Source organism: Numenius arquata, chromosome 2 (genome assembly GCF_964106895.1).
Source record: "Numenius arquata chromosome 2, bNumArq3.hap1.1, whole genome shotgun sequence".
NCBI lineage: Eukaryota > Metazoa > Chordata > Aves > Charadriiformes > Scolopacidae > Numenius > Numenius arquata.
In genome coordinates this window covers 83,156,077-83,183,449 of record NC_133577.1, presented here as the reverse complement: position 1 = coordinate 83,183,449, position 27,373 = coordinate 83,156,077, and the positions used below count along the sequence as shown (strand labels likewise).

The following is a 27,373-nucleotide window of genomic DNA, read 5'->3' as shown; positions in this document are numbered from 1 at the left end:
TTTCAGCCTATTGTCTGTCAAGCACTTTGCTAGAGGCTCTTGAACTGGCTCAGGCTGATCTGAAATGGACTAGCTGCAGTCATGCCTTTCTGCCCCAGTTTGTGTGGTACTGCCCCTTGTATGGCCGTGTGCTGACAGCGGTGAGTGTCTGCAGGCTGAAAACTAAGCTTTAATGGTACAAGCTAGTTTTCAACCAGATCAGCTTCCTGAACTCATTGTACCAGCGTAAGGGAGAAAGTAAAGATATTGCAGCCATGCCTTTAATTAGCTTTTAAAGTGCTGTCAAGTCTGATCCCAAGGTTTTTTACTACTCTACAATGTCTTTGTGCACGTTACGTCTCCAGGTTAAGAAAAGCCATGTTGAAAACGGTTGTAGTGAGCAATGAGGACTATAAGCAATCACCCTACTGAGAATATTTTCAGGAAGGCAAAAGTATGTTCCCTACTAAATGCCGTCTGTGTGGCATTGCTATGCCAAGTTGTAAAGCTCCATTGCATTTTTCAACTTTCTGGAGTCTAAAAAGAGCCAATGGTATTCCTAGGACAAGGGTGCCACAGTAACCTATAGGGAACTGAGAAACTGTTTCAGAACTACTGAAATGAGGCAGGAATTCTTACAATAGCAAAGTCTTTCTTAGATAAAGGAGATCTCCAACTACAGTAGCAGGTTGACATGTGCTGTCCAATTTGCCTAAAAATTCATATAGTGAATCCTGCAAATATGATCCAGGGTTTGTAACAGCTGCTCTTCTATGCTCTTTAATAATGTTTCTGTGTTGTAGCATTCAAAGTAGTTTCCCAGTACTTTTAGGGAAGCTCCTGAGCTGAAAACAATTGGAAGTTGGAAGCGTTAGGGAACAGTGAAATATTTCCTCCTCATATTCTTCCCTGAGAATCTGCTTATGGCCGTTTTCAAACAAATCATAGGGCTTGATTGATCGTTTTGGCTGGTTTTGGATTAAACTTGTCTTTATGACTCTTTCGGGTGCTTGTACTGTTGGCAGACCAACCATGTAGACCGAGTTTCCCCATGTTGAGTGTGCTAGGGTAGACTATATTAACTTCTGTCAAAGTGGCTCCTGTTTTTCTCTCAGAGTAGGGCTGGATACTTTTTTTGCTTCTTAATGTTTTTGACACCTGTGAGAACTTAAAATTCATCTGTTCTCTAGTAGCGTTTCGACACTTTGCTTTGTACCTGAGAGGTACCTCTTGCTGCCGTTTTTTCCTATACTTCCACCAGTTTAAAGCCTCTGAAATTGTTCACATGTACTCAGCTTCACAGAGCTTGGGAGCTAAATCCTTCCCCTTCCGTGTAACTGCTGCCTTCTTTCCTTCTCTGCACAGCGTTTAATCGTACACCTGAGCAATGCTGTGTTCTTTGCAACTGAGCTGCATGCACTCAGCGGTCTTTTGGGGGCAAGGAGTTGAGTCTCTTCCTCTTGAAAGTTGTTCCTTTTATCTGCCAGTTTTACAAGGAAAAAAAGGCAAATTTATGCTATCTCCATCAGGGAATTTAAACAGCAAGTTGGACGTAGCTAGTGGATTAGCGAGGGTGATGAGAGGGGAGAAAATGGGGTGTGCACAGTAGGTAAGAGAGGAATAGGTGTGATTGGGCTGGGAAGAGTGAGCACACAAAGGATCTAATCCAAATCAATACAAATACATACATACATACAAATCAATGATTTCTGTGGAACCGGAGTGGAACCTATTCAACTACAAGCACATTTTTCCTTGCAAGGAATACATCTGCTATGGAAAAATTCCCATCCTGCAGTTGGTTTACAGTGGCTTCTGCTGCTCTTGCTTCATTACTTCAAGTTGTGAATGACTCTGCTCTGAAGTCAAAGAATCCAGCTGTGGGGAAGTTGCTCTGTCTAGCAAGCTTCATCTTTTAACTGTGACTTCGTTGGGTTTTTTTTATGTAAACTGATTTTAATACGATTATTTTTGTAAGCTGTAATGTCCCACAGTTAAGGAAGATAAAAAACAATAGTATTTTGTATAACCTTAAGTAATTTTCTACTACTTTGAGTGCTCAATGTGGAAAAAAAAAATAGAAATAGCTTTTTGTTGTAATTTGTATACTCTGAGCTGTTGCCATTTTAGTCTTCTGGAATACATGGCAGCTAACGGTTGCGTAAGTTGCTTTTGACTTCAGAACAGTAAATGGGCTAAAACTTTGGCATCTTTCTATAGAAATTTTCAGTTGTTTATCTGCAGGTTTAGCATTTATAGTGAGCAAGTCCCATGATGCCACATGCCCTGTAATTACCTTTGGGTTTTTGGTTAACCATATCTTGGTTAAGCATATCGATAGGTGCTTATTACAAGTAGGCTGGTTAGCAGTTTCTCTTCCTCACTGCACTCAAAGGTCATTGCTATTCTTGGTCTTGAAAACAAGGTAAAAACTTGGCTATTGAGACTTAGTGGAGGAATTTTATTTTTCTCCCCTTAGCTGAATTTTGCAGTGTACTGCTTCACTTAGCAGTATTAGGGAAAATAATAGCTTTACATTAGTCTTTGGATTTATCATTGTAACTAGGCAAGCAGATTTGATGCCATTACTCTGGAAATCTTTTGAAGAAGCAAGTCAGTCATCAATAGCAAGGCTCTTTCAGAGAGACAGGGAGGGCAGTGATCACTTGCAAGTAATACAATACAAGAAATCTCAGTCCTTTCTCTGCATTCAGAATATGGCATACAGATTTCCCTGCATAGTTTCACTGAATTTTTAGAGTTGGAAGGGACCATAAAGATCATCTAGTCCAACTCCCCTGCTGAAGCAGGATTGCCCAGAGCATGTTAGAGCAGTTCTGTTGTTTTCATCTGAGGCTAATGAGGTTATGATGTAAAGTATGGCATGCATAGGCCGGAAAAATGTAAGTGTGTTAGATTCTGCAGTCTTGATTTTTGGTAGATGACTGTAATCTGTGTGAACATGAACATCCTCAAAAAAGACTGGGTGTCCAGGCAACCTAGTCACTTATTCTCCTGGTTTGCATACCTTATATTTAGGGAAGATGAATTGCTGGCTTTTTTCTGCTGATTTTGCACCTCTTTTGACACGAGTGCATTGTCAACCACAGTTTTTTGGTGTCCTCATTTTTAAGTGATCTGTACATTTACAGCCTAGTCATTCAGGTACTGTGGGGTGTGTCTTTGGGCCACTTACAGGTGGAAGCACCTGAAAACTACATCCACTATATGAAACAAAAAAAAATCAACACCTCAAAACCAAAAACGTGCAAGTGAGTGTGAGATTGCTCCCTTCCCTAACAGGAAGAATCTGTGTGGAGTGCTTTTCAGTCTTAACATACAATCTTGTAATTGCTAGCTCTTGGCTTTTGTGAAGATTGATGGCCACTGAATACATTTTTGCTAACATACCCCAGGATGGATTACTTGTGGCCCTAGTAGCTTCAAATGTTAATGTTACTGGCAGGAAAAAATTGTGCATCTGAAGGTCTCAGGAATATACTTTAGTGTAGTCCCCTGGATTCAGATTGTAAAAGCAGTGGGATCACAGGAGAATAAAGCACAGAGGGAAAGATGCTTGAGAAAATGCTTCAGTTCCCAGGTCAGTGGAGACTTGGATAGTTGCCAAAATGAACTCCCAGGCTGTAACACTTGGGAGTTTATTGTATGTATAGCTGTAAAGCCTATCTACAAGAGTTTATATATTAATGTTGGTTACTTGCTAGATGTATGTGTTTCTGCTTTTTAAAAGGGTAATTTAAAACTAATAGGTATACAATCCCAGCTCAATACACTATTGATCTGGTTAGTGGTAATCAACTATTATATATAAAGGCATAAAAAATTCCTGGCTTTATGCTACACTGCCAGAACCGGCAACCTGATTTATCCCTTAGTAGTAATTAAGAACTTTATGTTTAGCCTTAACTAAACAATGAATGCTGATTAAAACCATTCTACCAAGCCGGGAATGATTTAATGTGATATAATCATCCTTTTGTTCATCATTGTTGCTAGCTTCCACATGACTGCAGCGAGTGCTAGTTTCATCAGCAGAAAGTAATGTGTAATGCTTGTGTCTGGGATCCCACAAGTGAATTCATAACTTGATTTTTACAATTGCTTTCTAAGCATTGCCGACATGATGGTTCTTTGTAGTGATACAGATGCTCCACCTATGTGTTCAAAAACTCTTTCTAAAACTACATTTATTAGAGCTGTGTACTCTCTGGGAATTAATCTGTTAGTATCAAAAGATCGTAGGAAGCTAGAGCCTTTGGTTGTAAGGATCAAGTTGAGATGCATTTGTGTCTAACCTTGTTGCCTTTGCTGACTATTTCTAGGATTTTAGATAGCTGAATAAAATATTTGAATTGACGGAAAATGCGAACATTTAGATCAGTTGCTAAGAATGATTCTGCACTAAATGAGGTCTCTGCTGTTTTCCTTACTTAGCATAGGAAAAATGGGGGGAAATTAGTACAGTGGAGAATCCTTCAGAGTAGGACAAATCTTGACTGCAAATAAACGCTACAAGAAAATATCTGTCAGATAAGGCTCTTCTAGGTGCACCTCAGTATGCACACGCATTGTTGCATTCACAAAGGTATGCGATCATCTTAATTATGCTCCACAGTTTCTATAGGTAAACCTACACTGTATTTCCATGAGTGCCAAAGGGACGTAGTATAAGTGATAAGCACTTCCCTGTTGCCCTTATCAGGGAATCGTTTCTCTTTAATCCAACAGGAGATGAGTTTAAAAACCATAAAAGTAGTTGGTGAGGACTGGACTGTCATTTCAGTCATCTCGTCCCAATCAATACTTTAACCTTTAGACTGAGGTTCTTGTTGCTAGTCTTTTTAATTGCTTTTAAAGCTTCGAGCACTGACCCCTGTCCCTTTGCTCCCCAGAGTTGTCCTTTGGCTTCAGGGTAGGGCTTATGTAAGTATTGCCTGGCATATGAAGTGTGTTACTATGCAGGTGATTATGTCTTACTAATCAGGACATGACTCAAATACAAGTTAAACTGTTTATTTCCATGTGGTCCTGAATGAAGGTCTTATTTTCATCATCTTCTACTGCAAATTATCTTAATTTTTTGGACAGGTGGCTAAAGTCTTTTCAGCTCTGAATATTATAAAGGACGGGTCCTACAGACAGTGGGTTTAAGTTGGTATGTGTCAGTGATATGAATCATAGAATCGTCTAGGTTGGAAGAGACCCTTGGGATCATCGAGTCCAACCATCTACCCTACTCTACAAAGTTCTCCCCTACACCATATCCCCCAACACCACATCTAAACGGCTCTTAAACACATCCAGGGATGGTGACTCGACCACCTCCCTGGGCAGCCTATTCCAATGCCCTATTCTTTCTGTGAAAAATATGACCAGGTTACAAAGTCAAATTAAGTGAAATTAAAGTGTCTTGGAAAAAAATTGTTATTAAATTTAGAAATCATTTAAAAATCAATGTGGTGCGTTTTTTCCTCTTGCAGAAATGTCAGAAGAAACCAAATTGGACAAGGGCCAATGAAGTACTCTCCTGATAATTTAATTATGCAATATTGTAAGCATGTCCTGCTAGCATAACACTTCAATTCTTCTGAGAAGCAGCTTGTCTAAGACTAAAAATTAGAAAATTTTTCAAAAGCCCAATTTTTTAGACAAAAGGTGCCATTTCAGAAGAATTAGTTTAACTTCTGTGTGATGAAAATGTCTTAATTTTCATGCTTTGCTGTCTGTAGGACCCTAAGATTTGCTCAGTATTGGAGAATATTGTTATTAGATATTTTGTTGTACATATTTGTTCTTGTGAAAATTGTATTGTTCTATTTTTCACATTGTGTCTAAGCGTCGTATGAAAGTGTTTGTGCAAGGAGATTACAGTGATACTGTCTTGACTTAGCTGTATTTAAAAGACTGGATGTTAATAATTTCTTTTTTTTTTTTTTTTTTACTGCTTACAACTCCTGGTTGCCTATTACATTTCATTTCTAAAGTCTATAATCCATCTGGCTAGGTGATAAGTGCATTGCTGAAAAAGTAGATAGTACCAAGATTCCTGATTTGTGAGCTATATTTAACAGTCATTTGCAATTATTTATAGGTGCTGTTGGTAAGCAGTAGCCGATACCCAGATCAGTGGATTGTACCGGGTGGAGGAATGGAACCAGAAGAAGAGCCAGGGGGAGCAGCCGTCAGAGAGGTGTATGAAGAGGTAACAAAAACAAAGGAAAACAAAAAATCCAGCTTGTTCCTACTATCTTCAGATGGGAATCATGAAGAAAGAGGGAACTCTGCCTCCTTTATCCTGGATTTGACAGAGATTTCCATGGTTGTGAAATTCAAAGAACTGCAGTTCTGTGTGTTAAAATTTTGGGGTATAGTGTGGTGTGAGGTGAACTAACTAGCTTGCTTCCCAGCACGCTTTCATTTCATAGCTAAATTTCTCTCTGCTTTTATAAACACTTACTGGAAGGGGAACTGTGACTTTATGCCAAATGACATATTATAGTAGTGTAGCATTTCTGTGTTTGTGCGAGAAATATTTGACTCGCACCTCTTCTAGAACAGACTGAAGGTGAACTAACCATTAACATGTTGCTACAAAAGAAAGAGAAAGAAACAATAGATTCCAAACTAAATGGATTAGAAACCAAGGTATCTGAGCAGTTGAGAATTCAACAATAAAAAGGCCTTGTTAAGTACATTTAAGACTGCTTATCTATAAAAAAGCACCACGAGTATAGTCTGCCTTTCTTTCTCTGCCCTTATCTCTAGGCAAAACAAAGCTTTAAGTCTTGATGAAGTAATGCAGTTTCTAACTCTAGTATGGTACTTAAATTTCAAATTCAAAATTCTGCTTTTTAATTTGCTGTTTTTTCTAGGCAAACTCTTAAAAATGTTAAATGTTACTTGACTGTCTAACAGCCAGGACTGTAAGCCAACTAAAATTTCAAGAAAAGTCAGAGTCACTTGATTTAGTGAGAAATTTTGCAATACAGAAGTGAGCACAGATCAACTCTTAATTCTTTGTCATACCTCTTAAATAGAAGGTATAAGGTTTTGCAGAAGGTGGATTCCTCCTGGCAAGTGAATGAACTACAGGATTTCTCTTAGTCTTAAACAGTCGTCTCATCCCAGTTTGACTACTCCTATTCACAAAACATGCTAATACTGTTGCTAATTAGTATGTATAATGATTTTTTTTATTAGCTGTGCTATCTAGTGGTTTAGCTTGCTTACCCTTAAGACTTGTTCTGTTGGGTTATAGAAGCTTAGGAACTTGATGTAGATGCAACTTGTACAAAATGCCTGCTCTTTGGTGTCAAAATGAGATCCTTTGAACTGTGATTCAGTGATGCTCCTCCCCTCTTATCTGGGTAACAGACTAGTTCACTATTCGGTGCTCTTAGCAGCTTTCATGCAGCAAGGTTCAAGCCATAAATAAGCTTCACTGATACAAAGTTATTCCAGATTTTGTGTCCCCCGGTTTTGCTGGGGGAGCCAATTTTGAGCTGCACAAGACATACTCACATAGGTGCTTGTGTATTTGTAAAAGTAAAGGAGGTAGCCACAAGGCAGTCAATTTGAAAGCAGCAGATTTAGGATTCTAGGAGTGAGTCAACAAAGATTTAGGCTTCTAGGCAGTAGTAGCACCTCTGGGGAAAGTCCTGGGACTTCCCGCTGTCACAAATTGATAGGTGGGATTAAAAAGCACGGGATCTTGTGAACGCTGGTAGTTGTAATCACTGTCTGACCTAAGGCACAGTCCAAGATGAGGGATAGTAAAATCTCATCTCCATGTCAAACTAGAGCTGACTGAACTGTAGTCACGTTTGGTGTTTTGTTTTTTTTTTTTTACTTTGGTGGTGAAGAATGGATCACCTTCGAGACCTGTCTGCAGTTAGTATGTCATCAAAGTTGCTGAGGGGGTTTGACCAACTACTGAGAGCTGCCTGAGTGGTCTACCTTCTCAGCTTGCAGGGAAGGCAGCGCTACGCACAAAGGTCTCTCAGGCTGACTTAATAGCAAAGTAGTATAGCAGTGACAGTTGTGACCTGGGGGCTGCTACATGTGGTTCTGCCCTGAGAATATTCTGAGCAACACTTCCAAGTCCTGGCTTTGCTGGAGCTCTGCTTGCAAATTTCTGCAGTGGTACAGTGCACAGCCATGAGCGTTGGAGAAGGTTAAACTGGGATAGCTAAGGAATGGATATAGAATATTACTGGAGGGTACATCATATAGTGTAAACTTAGTACAGATTTCTCTGTTAATGTAAAAGCCCAAGAGTGCATACACTGCCCAGACACTGTGAACTTCTCTGGTTCATACAGATACCAGAATGTTAAATACGTCTGAATTATCTCTTTCCCTTTGCACATGCTTTCACCCCAGCAGGCAAAAAAAAAAAAAAAAAGGCAAATCAGAAAGTGGAAAAATAGGAGTACCTGCTGTTATGACATGAAGCAGTCCTTCCATCGCTCAGTTTTGTTCTTGCCCTCATTTCTTTCTCAGGGCAAAGCAAAAGACTTTCCCATACATTGTAGTGGTTCTGGTCAAGAATTGCAGTACCCAGCAACCCTAAGCTGTTTTGAATCCTGCAAGGCAGAGGTCGGCCTTCTTCACTCATACACAGGACTCTTTTTCTGATCATGTTTTGTTCAAGCACAGTCACACATAGTGAGTCTCAAAACCAGCTACATGTAAACGTGGTTTAGGAAAATGCTTTGATTATCTGTCAGTGTATTGCATGTGCCTTCGTTTAACTCCAGCCGGCAGTTAGGACTACACAGCTGCTTGCTCGCTCACCCTAGCTGTGATGGGGAAGAGAATCAGAGGAGTAAAAGTGAGGGAAAACTCATGGGTTGAGATAAAGACAGTTTAACAGGTAAAGCAAAAGCTGCACACACAAGCAAAGCAAAACAAGGAATTAATTCCCTGCTTCCTATCGGCAGGCAGGTGTTCAGCCATCCCCAGGAAAGCAGGGCTCCATCATGGGTAACAGTTACTGAACATCCACCCGTTCCTTCTTTCTTCCCCCAGCTTTATATGCAAAGCATGATGTCATATGGTGTGGAATATCCCTTTGGTCGGTTGGGGTCAGCTGTCCTGGCTGTGTCCTCTCCCAACTTTTTGTGCATTCTGTCTACTCACTGGTAGGGTGGTGTGAGGAGCAGAAAAGTCCTTGAGTGCTTAGCAACAACCAAAAACCCCAGTGTGCCATCAACACTTTCTCATCCCAAATCCAAAACATAGCACTACACCAGCTGCTAGCAAGAAACTTAACTCCAGCCCAGTTGAAACCATGACAGTACGTTGAGCTGCTCTGTAGCTGCTTAGAATATACGTGCTGTCATCAAAATTTCAGTAAGAGGCTTTATGGTAGAAAAGTCGGATGTTGTATATGACTTAAAAAATGCCAGCATCATCAGTGTTTGTATACCACGAGAGAAACTGTTTTTAAAGGTAAAGAAGAGAACCCAGAAAATCTGAAGCTCCTGAGTGGTGCTAGCATAGGGGCATTTTGCTTAGAAGTTAAACAAATTTTTATTCACTCTTACTCTAGTGGCTATGCTTTTTTTTTTATGATGCTCTTGAGTAAGACACAAACTGCAAGCCACATTCAACTCTGAGCTGTGATTGCAAATACATAAAGATTTTTTTTCAAAGGCTAGGGCCTTTAATAAGCAAAAATCATTTGGTGACACTTGGTCTACAGCTTCAGAGTTTCTGGGGTTTGATAGCTTGTGTATGAGCATTAAAAGCTCATACCTTAAAGTAAAATATTCTTAAGCTACAAGTTGAATCTTGTGTGCTGCCATGAGACTGCAAAGCACCATTTTTAAAGAAAAGCTAGAGTGGTTTACAGGGTTTTGACTTGAGCCATGGAAATTCATTCTAACCTTTCTAGACATGCATGTCCTTTCTATTTTTATACTAAGGTCAATGTCACCTGGCAAGCTGGTTACAGTACAGTGAACTGTTACAAGTTTTGTGAATGAATAAACTTCAAAGGAGGCACACTGTGGCACTGGTTTGAACTGTGTTTCTTCAGTTTCGGGTCATGCACAAACTAAGCATTGGTTTCCATTAATTTATTAAAATGGAGAAATTGATACTGGGAGATGCAATGGCATTTCTTAATGGTAGGAGTGCTGATAGCTCACAATGATAGCCCACTGGCTCTAAATATCCCTCACTTTCTCACCAACAGTCATGTATTTAAAATCCTTGTTTTAAAACCCAAGCAAAGATCTTTGTAGTCAAATTTATATGCGCTGCAGTTGTACCGTAGTCTGTCTGCCTTTGTGCATGACTCCAGACTTCTTTTTTTATCCTTAAGTTCTGTTCATGTTAGTGACTTGGGTTTTCACCCCTACTAAATATTTAGTATGAATTTCATTTAAGTTTGTCTGCCATTTCACAGGTTACAGTAATTAAGATAACCTATCAAGTTTACAATGCGTTTATAAAAACCTGAAAGTAGAATACCAAAATAAAGTTAGACTATAAAGCAATCCCAGAAAGGTATTAAACCTCATCTAAATGAGGAGCCACTCTGTTAATTAATTTGGAGCTTAGTCTTTTATTGGGTAGCATGAAAGGTGGAAATAAGAGCTGCTTGCACATGCAGTGTTCAAAGAGAAATACGATACAAATAATCAGGGTGATAAACTGGTGATGTCCAGCCTCTTAAATGGAAGGAGCACCCTCCTACTCCGTTTTCTTCTTCCATCTCACCCCCCAAAAAAAGGAGACTCTTGCTTTGTTTGTACTTAGTAGTATATTGAAATGCCTACCAAAAAACATGCCATCCTTCTAGACCTGTGTGAACACGGGTTCTGAGAAGGAGAGGCTGATCCTGGAGGTTAGTCTGCTGCAACAGTGAAAATGCCAGTAATATTATCTTAGACCTCTTGCAGGAAGTAGAGGAATCTGCTCCAGTGAGTATCTAACAGTTGAAAAATGATTGGGTGTTACAGACTAGGGCTAGGTAGATACTTTAAAAAGTAAATAAATAAAATATCCTTTCAGCTGAAAGATCGTGGCATGTACAATGAAGCCCTTTGGGGTACGCAAGAAAGGGCAGGAATAGTCTTGCACTGTGCCTTGAGGAGCCTAGCCATTAAAGTACTATCCGAAAGATCCCACAGATAAAAATAACTCTTAAATCTTTCAGTTTTTAAGCAACTTTCTGCTCTGGTAGACTGCTAGCCTAAAAATTAAACTGCAGCATGACTCTTGCTCCATCTACAGGCAACAAAAGGCAGGTCTGACTGCACATCTGTGACTGCAGCAGGGCTAGAGCTGCCAACGGGGAAAGGCCTCCAGGCCAGAAAGATTATGAGATGAAGTGGCCAGTTCTTCCTCTTGGTGTTGGATTTAGACTAATACTAAAATATATGCATAAATTCATATTTGAGACCTTATTGACATAGTGCTCATAGGCTTCCTTAGGGAATCCTTCTGGGGAAGTGTAGCGCTTAATTCAACCACTTGTCTGCGAAAAGAAATGATGTTTTTTCAGGCTTTTCTCCCAAAGTTTAAACTGTCTCACTTGCTTATTGTAGCCTATAGGATTTTGTTTACTTAAAGAACTGTATTTTAACAGCTATGGGCGCATCATGGCCAAAGGAAGAAAGATATTTTTATTAAAGACAAAATGGTTCAAAGTCTAAGAACTCAACCAGTGTATTGGATTAGAAGTTTACAATTGGGAAAGTGGGAACTTTATTTGACTTTCCAAGGAAAAAACTGGAGCATTTCTTGGTCCCCTAGCACTTAATTTTGATATGTTTTGGAGGAACTACATTAAGGTAAGAACCTGGAGGAAATACTTTTGTTAGCAAAAGCACTTTAAAAAAAATAATCACAGTTTAATGGTACTTTTTAAACTATGAAGATGATTCAGTTGAATATATTACTTTCAGGGAAAAATCATGAGACTCTAGTTACCACCTTTTTATACTTTTGGGTACAGAGGATTCAAAAGACAGTACTGTCTGCAGGAATGGTGCTATGTTCTAGAAGCACCTCTCTTTGCCTAGAGAGTAACTAGGCATCAGTGATAGTAATCACATTTACATAGCAACATCTGGTTGCACAAAAGCTATGTTACAAGCTTTGCAGAATTTTTACACTTAACATAATAGAGTGCTTCTAATTGTTTCATTCAAAATTACTTAGCTAAGAGTATTTGTTTAAACCACTGATGTACTTGCAGGGAGAATAGAGAAGCTGTTAAGTAAATTCCACTTAGAGTAGTAACATTGATAAAGTCACATGGTGACTATGGGGTACTAAGAAGTTGAAAAAACTTCTCTAGAAAAGCTGTTCCGCATTTGGTAAACTTACCTGGTCATGGTGTTTTTGCCATATGTTGGATATTAGTTAATTGTCAGGCTCGCACTTAGCAGTTCAGAGAAGCCATCCTGCATCTCTTGGTGGTGAGTTTTTGTCCTTCAACATAGGCCCTAGACCTGCCTTTTAAAAAAAATCTTTGTAATGTAAATAAGGCTTTGGCTAGGGATTCTTAAAGATTTCTAAAATTTTGGAAGCTTTTTGGGTTGAGGGGGTGGGTGGGTTTAGGCAGAGGGGGACTAATTTTTTCCTGCCATCTGGTAGAGTATAGTCCTCTTTACAGCAGTTCCTTGGAAAGGCTTTTCTTGATGTTTGAGAAACCTGCAGAGTCTATACTGGGCTTTCTCTCATGCTGTTAAGCCATATCTTGCCATATCTGTAAGGATATTAAAGAATCTTGTTCTTTGCTGCAACTTGAGGGAAGAAATGAAGAAATTACAAAACTTGTGCAGCTAAAAGTGCACACTTGGACACCTGAAGTATTAAAAAAAGACGAATCCCACAAACTTATTGTTACTTTTGGTGGTATAGGATGATGGAAAATTGCTTTTTTTTTTTAGTTGTTCAGTTTGCCACAAAGTAGAAATCTATAGGATATAGTCATTCCTCGCTATTGCTGCTTGAGAAGAAATGCAAAAATTGGGAACAGACACAGAAGTTTGTAGACTTTGAGGTTCTGTTTCTCTTTTGAAAAAAGACACCGTAATGTTGAGAAAATTAGGACGGATCAGTAAAACTTAAACATTTCTTCAGCATATGTTTCTTTAGGCCAATGATTGCTTTTTCATTACCCAGTGTAAAGCACAAGGATTCTTCTGTTGTGGCATAGCTGACTTTTTCAGACCAAAATAAGGGTCTGTCGCTTTCATAATTAATGTACTGCCTAATCACTTACCCAACAGGTCAAGTAACGTATTTCAGCTTTGTGAGCTTTAACAGATGTCTCTGTCATCACAGCAGACAAGCAGAAGAATATTGGATGTAGTTTTGCATTAACTTTTGGCTAGCTTTTGCTCTAGATGAGCAAAATGCTTGTTGAGTTGCAGGGGCTGTGGTCAGACTTCCTCCGTCAAAACTGCTTAATAAATAACACCAGCCGTCTGCTTTCTTTAGAAAGACAGACACAGAAAACATCCACTTGTAAGATCTTGCTTAGACTTACTGCTAAAGCCTGCCCAGTTGTCTGTCAGAGTTACTTGTTAAAATGTAATTAAGATCCATATGGTGCTTTATATAAAGACATGAGACATCAGTAACTTTCTTTGGTTAAAGCTGGAAAACAAAGACTGAAGGCTGGAAAATGTCATTTTAGCGCTAAGAAGCCCTATTTTAAATATCGGTTATACAAGACAAAAAAAATCCACCAGTAGACTACATATGCTTTTAAGTCTCAGGCATATGGATTCAGATTTGTTTGGAATAAATGGATGATCATAAAGTACTTCTTTTGGAAGAGGCATTATATATTACTTCTGGAAAAACAAACCCTAGAGTCTTAGAACATAATGACCATCTTAACTGTATTGATAAAAATTACTAAGCGCAGGTTGATACACATAGCGGTTGTTTTAAAAAGTTGTAGTAAAACTCTACAGCCTTTTCTAGAAAAAGAATTCAAAACGGTTTTGTAGAGAATTGGGGATATAAATTTGATTTTAAGCTTACATGCCAAAAGCTACACTTTCATATTAAAACTAATGTACGTTAAGTCGTTATGCTGCAAGATCCACCCAGTAACCTACAGTTTAATTTGTATTGTATCTTGAAGACTTGGACTTAAATTTCTGTGCAAAATAGCAATGGAGTTCTGATGATTCCTTCTCTAGATTTATTACTATAGTGCTTTAGTTCTGTCTTGTCCTGTCTACTTCCCTGGCTAATTTCAGTACTGGATGTCATTTATCTCTGTAATAAAATACAGTACACAAAGAACAAGGTAAGTAAAACAGTATTTTTTTTCTGGAAACTTTAAAGATTTATGCATTCTTTGACCCACTCATTAGGGCAAGCTTTTGTGTTCCAATGTTCTAAGTACTTTAAAACTAGAAACTCCAGAAGCAATGCAGCACTGTCTAATTAAAACTTACGTTAAAACACTTGCTTAAATAACACTAATAAGGAGAAGTAATTCATGCAGATTTAAGATGCTGATACTGATATTTCAGTTTCTTTAAATTAAAAAGCATATTAATGCTTTTTCCTGTTTGTTTTGTAGGCTGGAGTAAAGGGAAAGCTAGGGAGACTGCTTGGAATATTTGAGGTGAGCTATTTCTTTTACCTTTTAAAAACAATGGGGTTTTTTTGTTCATTTGATTGGGATTTTTTTGCGAGTTGATAAACTACAGAAACAGCATCTACACAACACAATCAGACTTAAGTATTACCTGCCTTTAATTTTGCAATGCTACTGGAAATGCTACGTTAGACAGGCGTTTTCCTTTAGTCATTACATGATGTGGGAAGGTTTTAATAGGAAGATTTCGGAGTACTTACAACTTTCCAGGAAAGATTAAATTAGTACTTGGACAACATCTAGAAGGTTTAAAAAAAAAAAAAATTGAACATTCATAGATCTATGATTTCTGAAATGTCGCTTGTGCCTTTTTTGGGGAAATATTTTGACTTTTCTTCTGTGATTAGATTTTGCTGAAATATCTCATTATGGTGTTTATTCCCTAAAAAAGCTAATCATAGAATCATAGAATCATCCATGTTGGAAGAGACCCTTGGGATCGTAGAGTCCAGCCATCTACCCTACACTACGAAGTTCTCCCCTATATCATATCCCCCAACACCACATCTAAACGGCTCTTAAACACATCCAGGGATGGTGACTCAACCACCTCCCTGGGCAGCCTATTCCAATGCCCGACCAAACTGGACACAATACTCGAGGTGTGGCCTCACCAGTGCTGAGTACAGGGGCACGATCACCTCCCTACTTCTGCTGGTCACGCTATTTCTAATACAAGCCAGGATGCCGTTGGCTTTCTTGGCCACCTGGGCACACTGCTGGCTCATGTTCAGCCGCTTGTCAATTAGAACCGCCAGGTCTCTTTCTTCCAGGCAGCTTTCTAGCCACACTTCCCCAAGCCTGTAGCAATGCACAAGGTTGTTGTGGCCCAAGTGCAGAACCTGGCACTTGCCCTTGTTGAAACTCATACCATTGATTTTGGCCCAATGCTCCAATCTATCTAGGTCTCTCTGTAGAGCTTCCCTATCCTCCTGAGAATCAACACTCCTGCTTAACTTGGTGTCATCTGCGAACTTGCTGATGATACACCCTATGTCCTTGTCGAGATCATCAATAAAGACATTAAACAGAAATGGTCCTAACACTGAGCCCTGAGGCACACCACTTGTGACCGGCCGCCAGCTGGATTTAAATCCATTGAGCACCACTCTTTGGGACCTTCCAGTCAGCCATTGCTTGACCCAGCGGATCGTATGCTCATCCAGGCCGTGTGAAGCCAGTTTTTCCACAAGAATTGTATGGAGGACAGTATCAAATGCTTTTCAAAAGTCCAGGTATACAATATCAACAGCCTTTATACAATATCAACAGCCTTTAATGCTTTAGATCACAGATAAATCTAACCTTTAGCAATACTACGTAGTTCAAAACTTGTATTTCATTGTGTAAACATCAGATTCTGAACTACTGACAACAGAAGGATGCGTACTAGATGTAACTCTGTTATAGTGTTGGCATCGGCAATTCTTCCCAGGTTCTAGACAGGAGTAGACTGTAGAAATGTACATGTGAGCCTTCAGATCATAATACATCCAACATTATTCTGTTGCGCTAGATGGCAGCTGAGCGGAGGTCCCTCAGACCAGTGGTTAGGTATGAATCTTCGGTTTAATTATAAAAGCAACTCTCAGAGACAGTCTATTTCACATAGGGTTTCCCTATGTGAAATATTACTTGGTTGCATATGACTATTTGATACAGCGCTAAAGGTGTTCCCGTTGTGAAGGATGGAAACCATAACAAAATTAGGGAAGTTCCTGATTGTAATTAGTAGCATTCACTATACCTGTGCCCTTTTTCTGATTTGTTTTGGGTTTATGAATACATCTGGATGGTCCTATGCAGTAAAAACTTACCTGTTTTTAACTCTGCTGGCTAGCCTGCAGAAGTATGCCATATTTTCTAGCTCAGATTAAAAAAAAAAAGAGAGGATACCTGTCATTTTGTTGCCTTAAAACTTGGGGCCGTAAGGGGTTGTCATTCTTTGGCAATTTAGCTGTATGTTCTTCTGAAACCATCTACCACCAACCACTTAGACCAGAGGAGATAAAATAAGTGTTGAGTGGCACTTCTCTAGGTTACTGCTAACTGAAATCAAGGCCCCTGAGTCAGTCTCACAGCGTGGCCCCGCAAACAGTTGTTAGTACCATTGAGGGGGCCACACAGTGCAACCTGGAGATTGAAGTAAAGAGAAAATGGAAATTATATTGCTGCTGAGTCCTCGTGTTTGGGAACTACAGCCAGAAATGCTGGGGTTTTTTAATAGATGTATTTACTCCCTTTAATAGTGATATTGATGAACAACTGTCTTGGTGTATTTTTATTTCCTAGTAAAGCACAACAGTTTAAAACTATACTAAGTGTAGTGAAAAAGAGATAAGCAGGAATGTTTATTGGCACAAGGATAAAGCCATCTGTAAGGGGAGCTAGGGCATAACCTCTCTTGGTTCTTAATATAGTTGTAATAGTAGATGGTCCTGGGTTTTCTAGGAGCTCAGTTCTTTTCCAAGGGGCGGTATGGCTTGGTTAGTGGGGCAGCATCTTTAGGGGTGTGCTGGTGGCCTCCTGTGGAGGTAGGAGGGAGTAATGTCCACACAGACCTCGCGTGGATTGGCTGTGGCACATCCACTTTGCCCTGAGCAGACTGATACATGTGATACAGTGGTTCCATCTTGCAAAGGTTTTGGTTTTGTTTTTTTTTTTTTTAACAACCTTTCATCTGGGAACATGAGTTGCAGAAAGAATTTTAACAAATTCCCTCGCCTGTGGTAACTTACAACATACATAAAAGATAAGCAGTACTGGTAGACAACTACTAATATTAAACTGGATGACCAAGAACGTAGTTTGGTCCCAACTTCACAATCTTCACATTCCTTGGGTTGTTTGGAGGTTTTTTAACCTAGTAAAATAGAATTGCTGTTGTTTCAAACAAAACTTCAGTTTTCCCATCCTTTTGGGACTATTCAATACAGATATTTATTTAATGAAAATCAAAGCCAGGTTTAGCTGGCAAGTGCCCTTCAGAGGTAAGTAATTTTTAATCTTAAAGTTGTGATAAGTCTAAATTACTTTTTTTGCTGAGAATGAAAATGTCTACTTCTATTATTCAAGCAGAACCAGGATCGGAAGCATAGGACGTATGTTTATGTTCTTACTGTGACGGAAATACTGGAAGACTGGGAGGATTCAGTTAATATAGGTAAACCTATTCTCTGTTCATGTGTTACACTTAAAATGTATTACGCAAACTTCTTTCCTTTTCTGAAGCAGTTCATATAACTCTAGGGAAAATACTAATTCTGTTCTATAAACTGAAATTACTGGAAATAGTGATACTGTTCTTTGACGCTTTTGTGCACGTGTAACTAGGGTTGCTTCCAACATACTGTGTTACTCATATTAATTAGGGTGTTCTAAGTATTAAGATGGAATAAACTTCATTATTAGTTGCTCTTACAGCTCTTAATTTTGTTTTTAGGCCAAATACTGTACTAATTAATTATTTTTTCCTTCAAAAGTAGAATGTTCTGCTGTCTGATACTCTGGGGTGTTTTGAATGTGTCTTTGGAAAAAAAAACAACTAACAAAGTTTTGGAAGTTTCCCCTGATTCTCCTGGGCCGGGGGGGACGACACTAGTATTTACTTTCACCTTAGCTTTATTTTTCAGTAGGGCCAGTGCTGGCCTTAAGAGGTTCCTATATATACATCTATGTCGCACAGCTATCAATGTCACGCAGTTTGGTTAGGCTACCATACTTTATGATGTTGTATGGCTCTTCCTCTTTGAATTCAATTATTTAAACATATCAACTGGTATTTGTCCAGCTGAAAGCTGAGTTAACTAAGAATTGGTATAAAAAATGACATCCTACTTTGATTACGCTTTGCCTTTTTCAGGAGGTGGTGCTTTAGGAGTGTTAACACTCACAAACTTAGCACTATTAATCTCTCAACAAATGGCATGTAATAATAAAGGGTTTTTTCAAAATGCTCAATTTTTCAGGTGGAAAGAGAAGTTGTGGGGAGTGCACCCTCTTAATTGCACCTACTTTTAACAATACTATTGTTGACCTTGTCTATAATTTTCTCAGAGGCCTCTAATTTTAAAGATCTTGCTTTTATAAGAAAGATGATCTTAGGACTATCTTACTAAGACAAGTCTTGGAACTTAAAAATATCTTTGGTATAATGTATATTATTTTTGAAAACTTAGGGCTAACCTGAGTAATTCCATACATGGATATGTTTTGAGTATGGAACGTTGCGCTCTAAATCAGGCCAAGCCATTCTTCTGAACTGCATGGATGTTTATTCTTTAGATTGGTTTTGTGCTAGGCATGACAATGTGGGAAGGCAGTATTAAGCCATTTAAATGATAATATCCTTTTCTGTAAGGACTAGGTGTGGCTTTTGGAGCATATGAACAGTCATATGATCTTTTGCCCAGTATCTGCTTCAAGAGAGTTATCTGAAAGGCTTTATTATGAGTCCATTTCAGTAAGGTTGAGTGAAATCTCCTGCCTTCACCAGTTCTTTAACCGTCTTTTCACCCTGTATCTTTTGCCTGACATCCTGAACTTGTAAAGTAAAAGAAATGAGAAAAAGTGCATGATCAGATAGCAACAAATGGTGCTGTTATAAATTTGTAACTCTCTTTTTCTTCGTGGATTATACTCATTCAGGAAGGAAAAGAGAATGGTTTAAAGTAGAAGATGCAATCAAGGTCCTTCAGTGTCACAAGCCTGTTCATGCAGAGTACTTGGAAAAACTGAAACTGAGCTGCTCACCCACAAATGGAAACTCTGTGGTTCCCCCTCTTCCAGATAATAACTCCTTATATGTCACTTCTGCACAGACTTCTGGGTTGCCCTCTACTGTGAGATAAACATTTGGATTACCTTCTTATTCATGTCATCACAAGGGGAGACATCTGTGATCACATGTAGGCATCTGTATAACTGTCAATTCTAAGTGAAATATGTGAATGTGTCATAATGTCAAATTTATTTTAACATGTTTTTCCTTTTTAACAATGTAAAATAGTATTTCAGCAAACCAAAGCCATATATGGATTTTTTTAAGATGCCTTAATAGGCCATTTTTTTTTTAAAAAAAAAGAAAAAAAAGAAACTTGAGTATATAAATTTCCATATCTGCTAAAATAAAATATGCATCTCAGTGGTGTTCAGCTTATTTAAGACTTGTCAGTTTTAGTCAGTAGTTCCGCAAGTGTACTTGCTTAGAAAAAAGCTTGAGCAAATAGTCTTCTACTAAACTCTTACTTGGTATCTGTGGATGAAGCGCTAAGATCTTAAGGTGGCACTATTTGGGTAAATGGGTGTGTTGAAGGCAGAGATGCGTAAGTGTGACTCCAGTAAAGCACTAAACCACATTCAGCCCATCGAGAGCGAAGGATGCCGACACTAAGCACTGCTTGCCTCAGTTATCCAAAAGGTTGCCTTGTCCTATGCAATCTTCGTGTAATTTCTAACTGCAGCAAGAAGAACACCTTTTGTCTTGCAACTACCAAACCTACCCACTATACTTCTGTTTCATTACTTGGCCAGCTGAAGAAAGACTTCTGTGAAATGCATTGTAGATCCCTTTTCCTCCACTTTTTTTTTTTTTTTTTTTTCCTTTTAGCATTTTGATATGTTTTGTTCGCAGTGTAATTACATTGCAGGTTCCAAAAACTTCTAATCCTCAATGAGAAGCAGCTTTACTGTAGTGTTCCCGCAGGGTGTTGTCATTTAAAAATCTGTAGAGGAAAGCAAGACTTACCCAAGGGACACCCTTACATTAGTGGTGTCTATTAGCAAGCATGGGTTGAAGTGTCTTGCCCAGCAGGACCTAGTGGTGGTACCTCCTGGGCTTGGGGACAGGTGGGTTGATACTTACTTAGACTAATGGAGAAATAATGTCTTCTTCAGAAGGTGTGCTGAAAGCCCCAATTTTAAGTCAATTCTTAAGTACTTAAGTTTTACAGTTTTAACACCAATTGCTTTAGCTTCTTGAATTAAAAGCTGTCCTCTTGATAAAACTTAGTTTGAATAAATGAGGTACAGCTGACACCTTCCCTGTTCTTAATTATTTTCTCCTCTTTTCAGCCAAAAAGATGAAAACTAAATCCACTGTTGGTCTTAATGTTTTTACCATGGGATTACTCTCTCCGGTGTATGTGTGTGTGTATGGTTTCTTCTACAAGAACACAATCTAATTCATACCAACATCCTAATTCTGAATTTTTTCTAGGATCTAAACCCAACTGTACCTCCTCTATAGCCAGCCAAAACAGAGGTTGAGGTAGACCGTTACCTCACATGTGAAGCTTATTCTGGGTAAAGCTCATTCTCTTACACAACGTTTGAACCTTTGTAAATAGTCCAACTAGTAAATAGTGAGTGTAAAATGGAAAATAAATGTAATTTAAACCTTTTGTTACTCAATACACAAATGGTTAACTTCTACTTTTTTAACACAAATTGTGTAAAATGCTGCTATAAATTAAACTTTTTTGTGCTGTTACACTTTTTTAGGAGAAAAAAATTGTTGTTGCCACAAGTTACTCCTTAGAAAACCAACCTTGTGCCATATGTAAATGCATTGAAACTAGGGAGACAGATGATTTGATCTCGTAACGCTGCTCTCTTTGAAGAGGCAAAAATACTACTGACAAGAGGCATGAGCCACAAAGCTGAAGACTTCTGCAATGTTGGGTAGGGTGCTGCTCTTCCATCCCTGCCTCTCCTCTTCCAGATCTCTTCCAGAACTGGAAAGACACAGGGGCACCTAAAGGTGGAATTATTGCCCACAGCTTGTCATCCTTCCAGTCACGAGGAGCTGGGGAAGGAGTGTGGGTATGTCAGTGGTGTGCACAGGTGTGTCTGCGTGTACTTGACACTGAACCCCATCTAGATGGGGACACCACTTGCTCAGCTCACTTCTTTAAACTGAATGGTCTATCAAAAGCACTGTTTTGGCCAGGCAAACCAGAAGAATGTGGAGCTGAGCACGTATGAAGAATGTCTGATCTTTGTTAAAATCGTCCCCCCCCCCAGCCTGTAAGGGTACCTCTGGCTCGACAGCTGCCTTTAAAGGAGTGAATAACTTGGCTCCCTCTTTTGATCACTTTGATGCTCACTTTTTTTGTTCAGTAGTCATTTTAACACTTTAAATTGAGCAAACTCGTACAGGCTTTCTTGTAACAAGATTAAATAGAATCTGTGAAAGCTAAAACAAGAATCCAGAGTTTGAGTTCTTATTCATAAAAACGCTTCTGTCTCAGTTTCAGATTCTTGGAATGAAACCAATCCAAGCTTGTATGAGATTTAGTGGTAATGCATGATCTTATTTTGTAACTCTTGAATTATGTATTTGATAATAATGTAAAAATGTACAGTATTGCTGTTGCTAACAAACTCAGAGTTGATTGCCTATAAATATTTTGGTTATTTTTTGGTCACACACATTTGAGCTGTTCGGTAGTGCCAGACAGGATTATTTTATTTTTTTTTTAAACAGCATTTCTTGTATAAATCTCTTCAGTCTCTATGCAACCTTCAGAACAGAGCTCTATTGCTTAATTTGACTTCGACTCCCTTTCAAAGAGAAACGTTCAGTGAATTGTAAAGGTAAATTGAGAATACTTCAGTTAGGCTACAGGGAACAACTGTAGTAAAGAGCCAGCGGTACGGCTTCAGCCCTAACGAAGTCTGACACTAAAGGATCTCTGTAAAAATCAGAATTGGAAAGCTAAAGCTTTTTTTTTCTACTACCTAGCAATTTAAATGTAGAAGCATTTTGGTTTTACGTGCATCTCTATTTAGATGGGCCAAACCAGATTTGGGATTTTTCTCATGCCATAAATTCTGTACAAAACATCCAGATTTGGTTCTCTGGAGGAGAAAGGGCAGAAGGTTGTCATCTGCAATTTTCAAAAGTCTAGTTTGTACTGCTGCCTTTCCTGGCTGTTAGGTTTTGAGATTATCACAAGTTAGATTACGATGGTGTCAAATAGAAAATAGCCTTAAAGTTTAAAATGATGTGGAGCCAGAATTAAGTGAAATGGGATATGCTTTTAAAGACCCCCAGGAAATGCTGAGGTATTGCAGAGAGGCTGTTAAAGTGAAAAATCTTATTTTGGTGCTTCCTGCACCCCCAACTTAGCCTGGCATTGGCCTGGTAACAATGTGCTGTGAAAAAAAAAAAACCCTGAGAGGCAAACACTTGGTTTACTTACCAACACGGTTTGTGAAGTGAAAACTGAAGGGAAGGGGTTGGGGGTGGGGAGGGAAAATTAAGTTGTAAACATTCTGACCTGCTTGCATGGATTTTCTTTAAAGATTGATGTAAGAATTTCGACTTTTTATATTTGAAAAATACCAGAATAAAATCTAAATTAGTCCTGTGGATGATGTAGTCATTCCCTTGCGAATACTACAAAAGAAGTGTTTGTTCAGGAATCTTCAATCTCATCTAAAATATAGTTAGTTTCATCTAATGTTTCCTATTTCTCGCCTCATCCTTGCACTCTAGCTTCATTTAGCCCTGTGCAAGAGCCCTCTGAAGAGCTGGAACACCAGCACGACTGTTCCTAGCTCACCGTACAGCTCGCTCCCATGTAACTTTACCCACACCAACGAGATTTCTAACTCTCCACTTCCTTTTGCTACGGTCATACCTGCCACTTGCAGCACAGACATGCATTTAATAGCTGTACAATAACAGTGGGAGCAGCTGCATCACATCAGACCAAAGGTCCATCGAGTCCAGTGTCTTGTGTTCCGCAGTGCCTGGAGGAATTGGGAACAACAGGACAGTGTTTGCCTCAAGTGCCTCCTGTCTACCACTATTTGTGGCTCAGGATCTTGGTGCTGTTACAAGGAATGGATTTCTTTTCCTTGAACTTGATGCCACACAACCCCCTCTTGGAACACCTCCATCTCTAATACCCACCCCAGCTTGGAGAGCACTGCCAGAGCTCAGGCTGCTGTTGCAGACCCACCTCCTCTTGCCTCATTTTTTTGAACCTGCTTCTTTCTCCATCCTTTTGCCAGTGAGCAGATGCTCTGTTCCCCTCTCTGTACGGCTTCTGACAAGTGGATAGTTACCACACATCCTTCTCCAGATTTAAGAGAGTTTTACTGTAGTTGCGTCTGGCTCCTGCCGGAGTATCTCCCATGCATCATGTGAAGTTGCAGCACACAAGACTCAGAAATATTATATGAATCTTCAAACTTTTAAGTTGAATGTGTTTAGGGATTATTTTTTTTTTTAAAATTACCCTCTTACTTTCAGCACTGTTCTGGCCTCAGTACCGCTGTGGCATTAAGGCAGGCCCTGCATGCTCACCTCAAGTGATGAAGCCAGGGCCGTGTCCACATTAGGAGGACAGTGCTCCACACGAGGAACGGTATCACCCCTTAACCTGCAAACTCAGCCGCTGCAGGCACATCCCTGCTTGGGGCAATCTGAGTGGTGTGGGCTGTGCACCACCCCGAACAACGCTCTCAGACAATTTTCTGTCCCTAAATAAGCAGGAAATGCTGTTCAAAGAGGTGGTTTAGGAAGGCAAGAGACCCCTGAGTGAGCCTGCTGGGTGATCAGCTGCTGTTTGCCTGACGGCCCACAGGGAACTTCCAGCAGCTCTCAGTGGTAGCACTGGTTCCCAATAGCTTTCCCTCATTATTTGTTAGCACAAATATTGTTAGTTTAGCATCATATTGTTAGCACCAATTCTGATGGATGGAGAGTATGCAGAAGCACGTACAGCAATGCATGTGGCTGGCCAAAGACCATCGCCATGGGCACGTACCCTGCTGGTGGCTTGCCTGTGGCCTGGCACCTGGAACATCCACACAGACTCTGTAACGAGGCCCTTGTCCTAAGGGACAGTTTGCTGCCACTCAACTTGGCTTAGTTCTCCTAAACACTTCCTTCTTTCCTGCTTTCCAAGTACACTACTAGCACAACCTGAACTTGAATAAGACAGGCAAACATCCAGAGGAACTGAAGACAGGACCGATACCATTACAGTCACCTTACTGTGTCATATTCCTCAGAGATTAGCCAATGTTTAATAACTGTCCATGGGGCATAAGACCATAGACACCCCTCCATAAATTTATCAGCACTCTCCTAAGTTACCTGCAACGGTAACCAGTAGCTGACAGGAAAACCACAGCAGCAGCAGTACTTCTGAAGGCGCAGCTGAGGGGTCCAGGCTGAGAAGATCACACCCGCTACAGCAACCAACAACCAAACGTCGCACGTGAAACCCTTCAGGTGCGTGACAGAGCTTGCAAGCCTGGCTACAGAAACCGTGGCCGTCTCAACGGGGGTACCCGTCAGGCAGGGAGGTGCAGATCAGGCCTGAACCAGAAATTCCTTCACAGCAGCTCCGAAGGCAAAGCCCAGCCTACACCAGAATACCTGAAACACCATTCTGCAACAAGTACTCCGGTCGGAGATGAATTTCCCATGTGAAATAATTTATACTTTTCTTATGATAAAAACCTTCCCGTTAGACGCCACACTTGCATCCGTGTCTTTATCTGGGAAGGCTCGCGTGGTGTGACATGCGGAAACGGCAGGTACCTCCCACTGCTCCCTAACTTGAGGGGGATTCTGGAGTATTCAGTGCCTCAATGGTGGGCTGATCAGAGGCGACAACTCCCTGGCAACAAACCCAGCTACCCAGACGAGGGACCTCAGGGGATAATTCCCTTTCCTAGCGCAGGTCATCCGGGGGGACTGTTCAGCTGACAGCCCCCCACCACCCACCCTTCAAATCGAAGTTTTTATCCTTCCTTTTCTGCCCTGCAGACAAATACAGAACAATCTCTTGCTCACACCGAGTCCCTTAGCGTGAGGGGAGCGTACGACAGCAACCACCACAGATAAAGCAGTTACGCTGCCTGGTGCCACTCTTCTAATGTACTTCGGTGCAACCTAACAATTACAGATTTGCTTTAAAATCTTCCTCTGCACTTTTGACAGGAGGTTGCAATACACAGCGCGGAATCCATCATAGCAGACACATCATTATTAACTTCGTGCCATGCTCATAACATAACACGGTTTAGCAAAGCTTAATACATTTATCAATTTGATTGCACTAGAAATTGTCCAAACTGCGCTTGAGTAGGCAAGTCTTGTACTAAAGCAGGCAGATTTAAACACAGGCAGGCAAAAAAAAAGAAAACAACAAAACCCATCCTCTGAGCTCGTGCACCAGAGCAGCCCCCTCCGATGGCTTTAGGACCAAGGTGTTGCTCTTTTCTCCCCATGTGAGAGGCGGGAAAAAAAATTTTCAAAAGCCACAGCAAGGGAGTTATGAGAGAAGTTATCCACATTTACCTCCCTTATTTTAACACATGATAAAAATATTGGGAAACTATTGCACAGCGATGGCAGCCCGCTTGTTAAATGAAGCTCGGTGTCTGTGTAATGAATAATCACTCTTCCTTTTATTTCAGTGTCGTATCACATTACAGTCAAGACATGTTATTGACAAAACCTACCAGACATTTTACTTTTAAGAGTAACCCTCAAAAAAACAAAAACCAAAAAAAATCCCAAGAAGGAATGTACATAAATCAAGATGTCACAACTGTTGATGTTACTAGTCCATTTAGATGTTTCACAATAATCTCAATGTGTTGGAAATACACTTTCTTGAAAGCTACAGAAGCAACGGTTCACATGGTTTAGACTAAAGCCAGCTGAGATACGAAAGGCCTGTTCCATCGGTTCCCTGCGATGATACGCTTCACACCCCTGACAGAATGTGACTATGCGGTAAGAGACCACCACTGAATGGTTCTGCAAAAATGCAACGCCTTCCCAATCCTCCTCTTCATCTAAAGGAAGCTACCACGAAAGGATTTTGCACGGGTGGTTTTAGAGTCCACGTGCTAAAAAGCTACACCCTTACTACCCAGACACGGACATACAACCGCCATGTCACCACCCTTGCTCAGGATTTCAGGACTTTCGACAGAGCACCAGCACCGCTCGAGGAAACCCATCTATTATAAATTTACTGTAAATTTATCCCATGGACAGCCACTAAAAATGGAGGTAAAGCTAACACTGCCTAAAAGATACCTGCATTTGCTAACCAGCTCTAATCGCAGACATAACAAAAGTAGCTTTGAGTTTCAGATAACAGCTGTGAATAAACACCTGTGAATAAACACCTGCTTAACTTGGGAAAAAAGTTGCATCTAACTGGCTTCAAAGAATTTAGTCTAAAAGTTTCACATATGCCCCAACATAAGACAGAATGAAATTCCCAGCTTGGCTTTATACAGGGCTCTTAAAGCATGTTTAAAAGTTAAATACACATCATTATTTAATATATATTAGATCAACCGTAAAATGATTAAAATATGCTTGGATAGACCCCAGAACAAACATATTCTAGTTTTTAGGGAGCCCATTTAAAACTTCTTTCGTTACAACTATCATTTGAAAATACTCTGAGGTGTTTTAAAATACAGTACTTTGCCTATCGTTTTACACCATTAATTTCAGATATACCATCACTACAGACTCACGTTCAAACTGAAGACAGCGTGGACTTCTTTAATAAATTAATCTCAAATTTGTTGAGATGATAGTTAAAAAAAGAACCCAGACACAGACTGGCTGCTGTGTACTCAAACAATTCTATAATCCACTTTATTCAGCCACTGGCAAATGGAGGCAGAGGATTTTTTCTATTAATACATTAACAATATTCCATCAATAACTTAAGTTTTAAT

The 27,373-nt window shown here is 39.8% G+C and overlaps 1 protein-coding gene across 2 annotated transcripts in view; it reads left to right on the top strand.

The window, feature by feature from the left end:
• Nucleotides 1–23,014, top strand: part of NUDT4 (nudix hydrolase 4) — a 31,548-nt gene extending 8,534 nt beyond the window's left edge. The window contains exons 2-5 of one of the 2 annotated variants that reach the window (XM_074168137.1): nt 6,092–6,202; nt 14,564–14,608; nt 17,720–17,804; nt 19,289–23,014. In XM_074168137.1, coding sequence (XP_074024238.1) covers nt 6,092–6,202; nt 14,564–14,608; nt 17,720–17,804; nt 19,289–19,491 — 444 coding nt within the window. In that variant the 3' untranslated portion in view covers nt 19,492–23,014. Of the gene's footprint in view, nt 1–6,091; nt 6,203–14,563; nt 14,609–17,716; nt 17,805–19,288 lie in introns of both variants that reach the window. The other variant, XM_074168136.1, reaches the window with a different exon arrangement.
• Nucleotides 23,015–27,373: the final 4,359 nt, after the last annotated feature.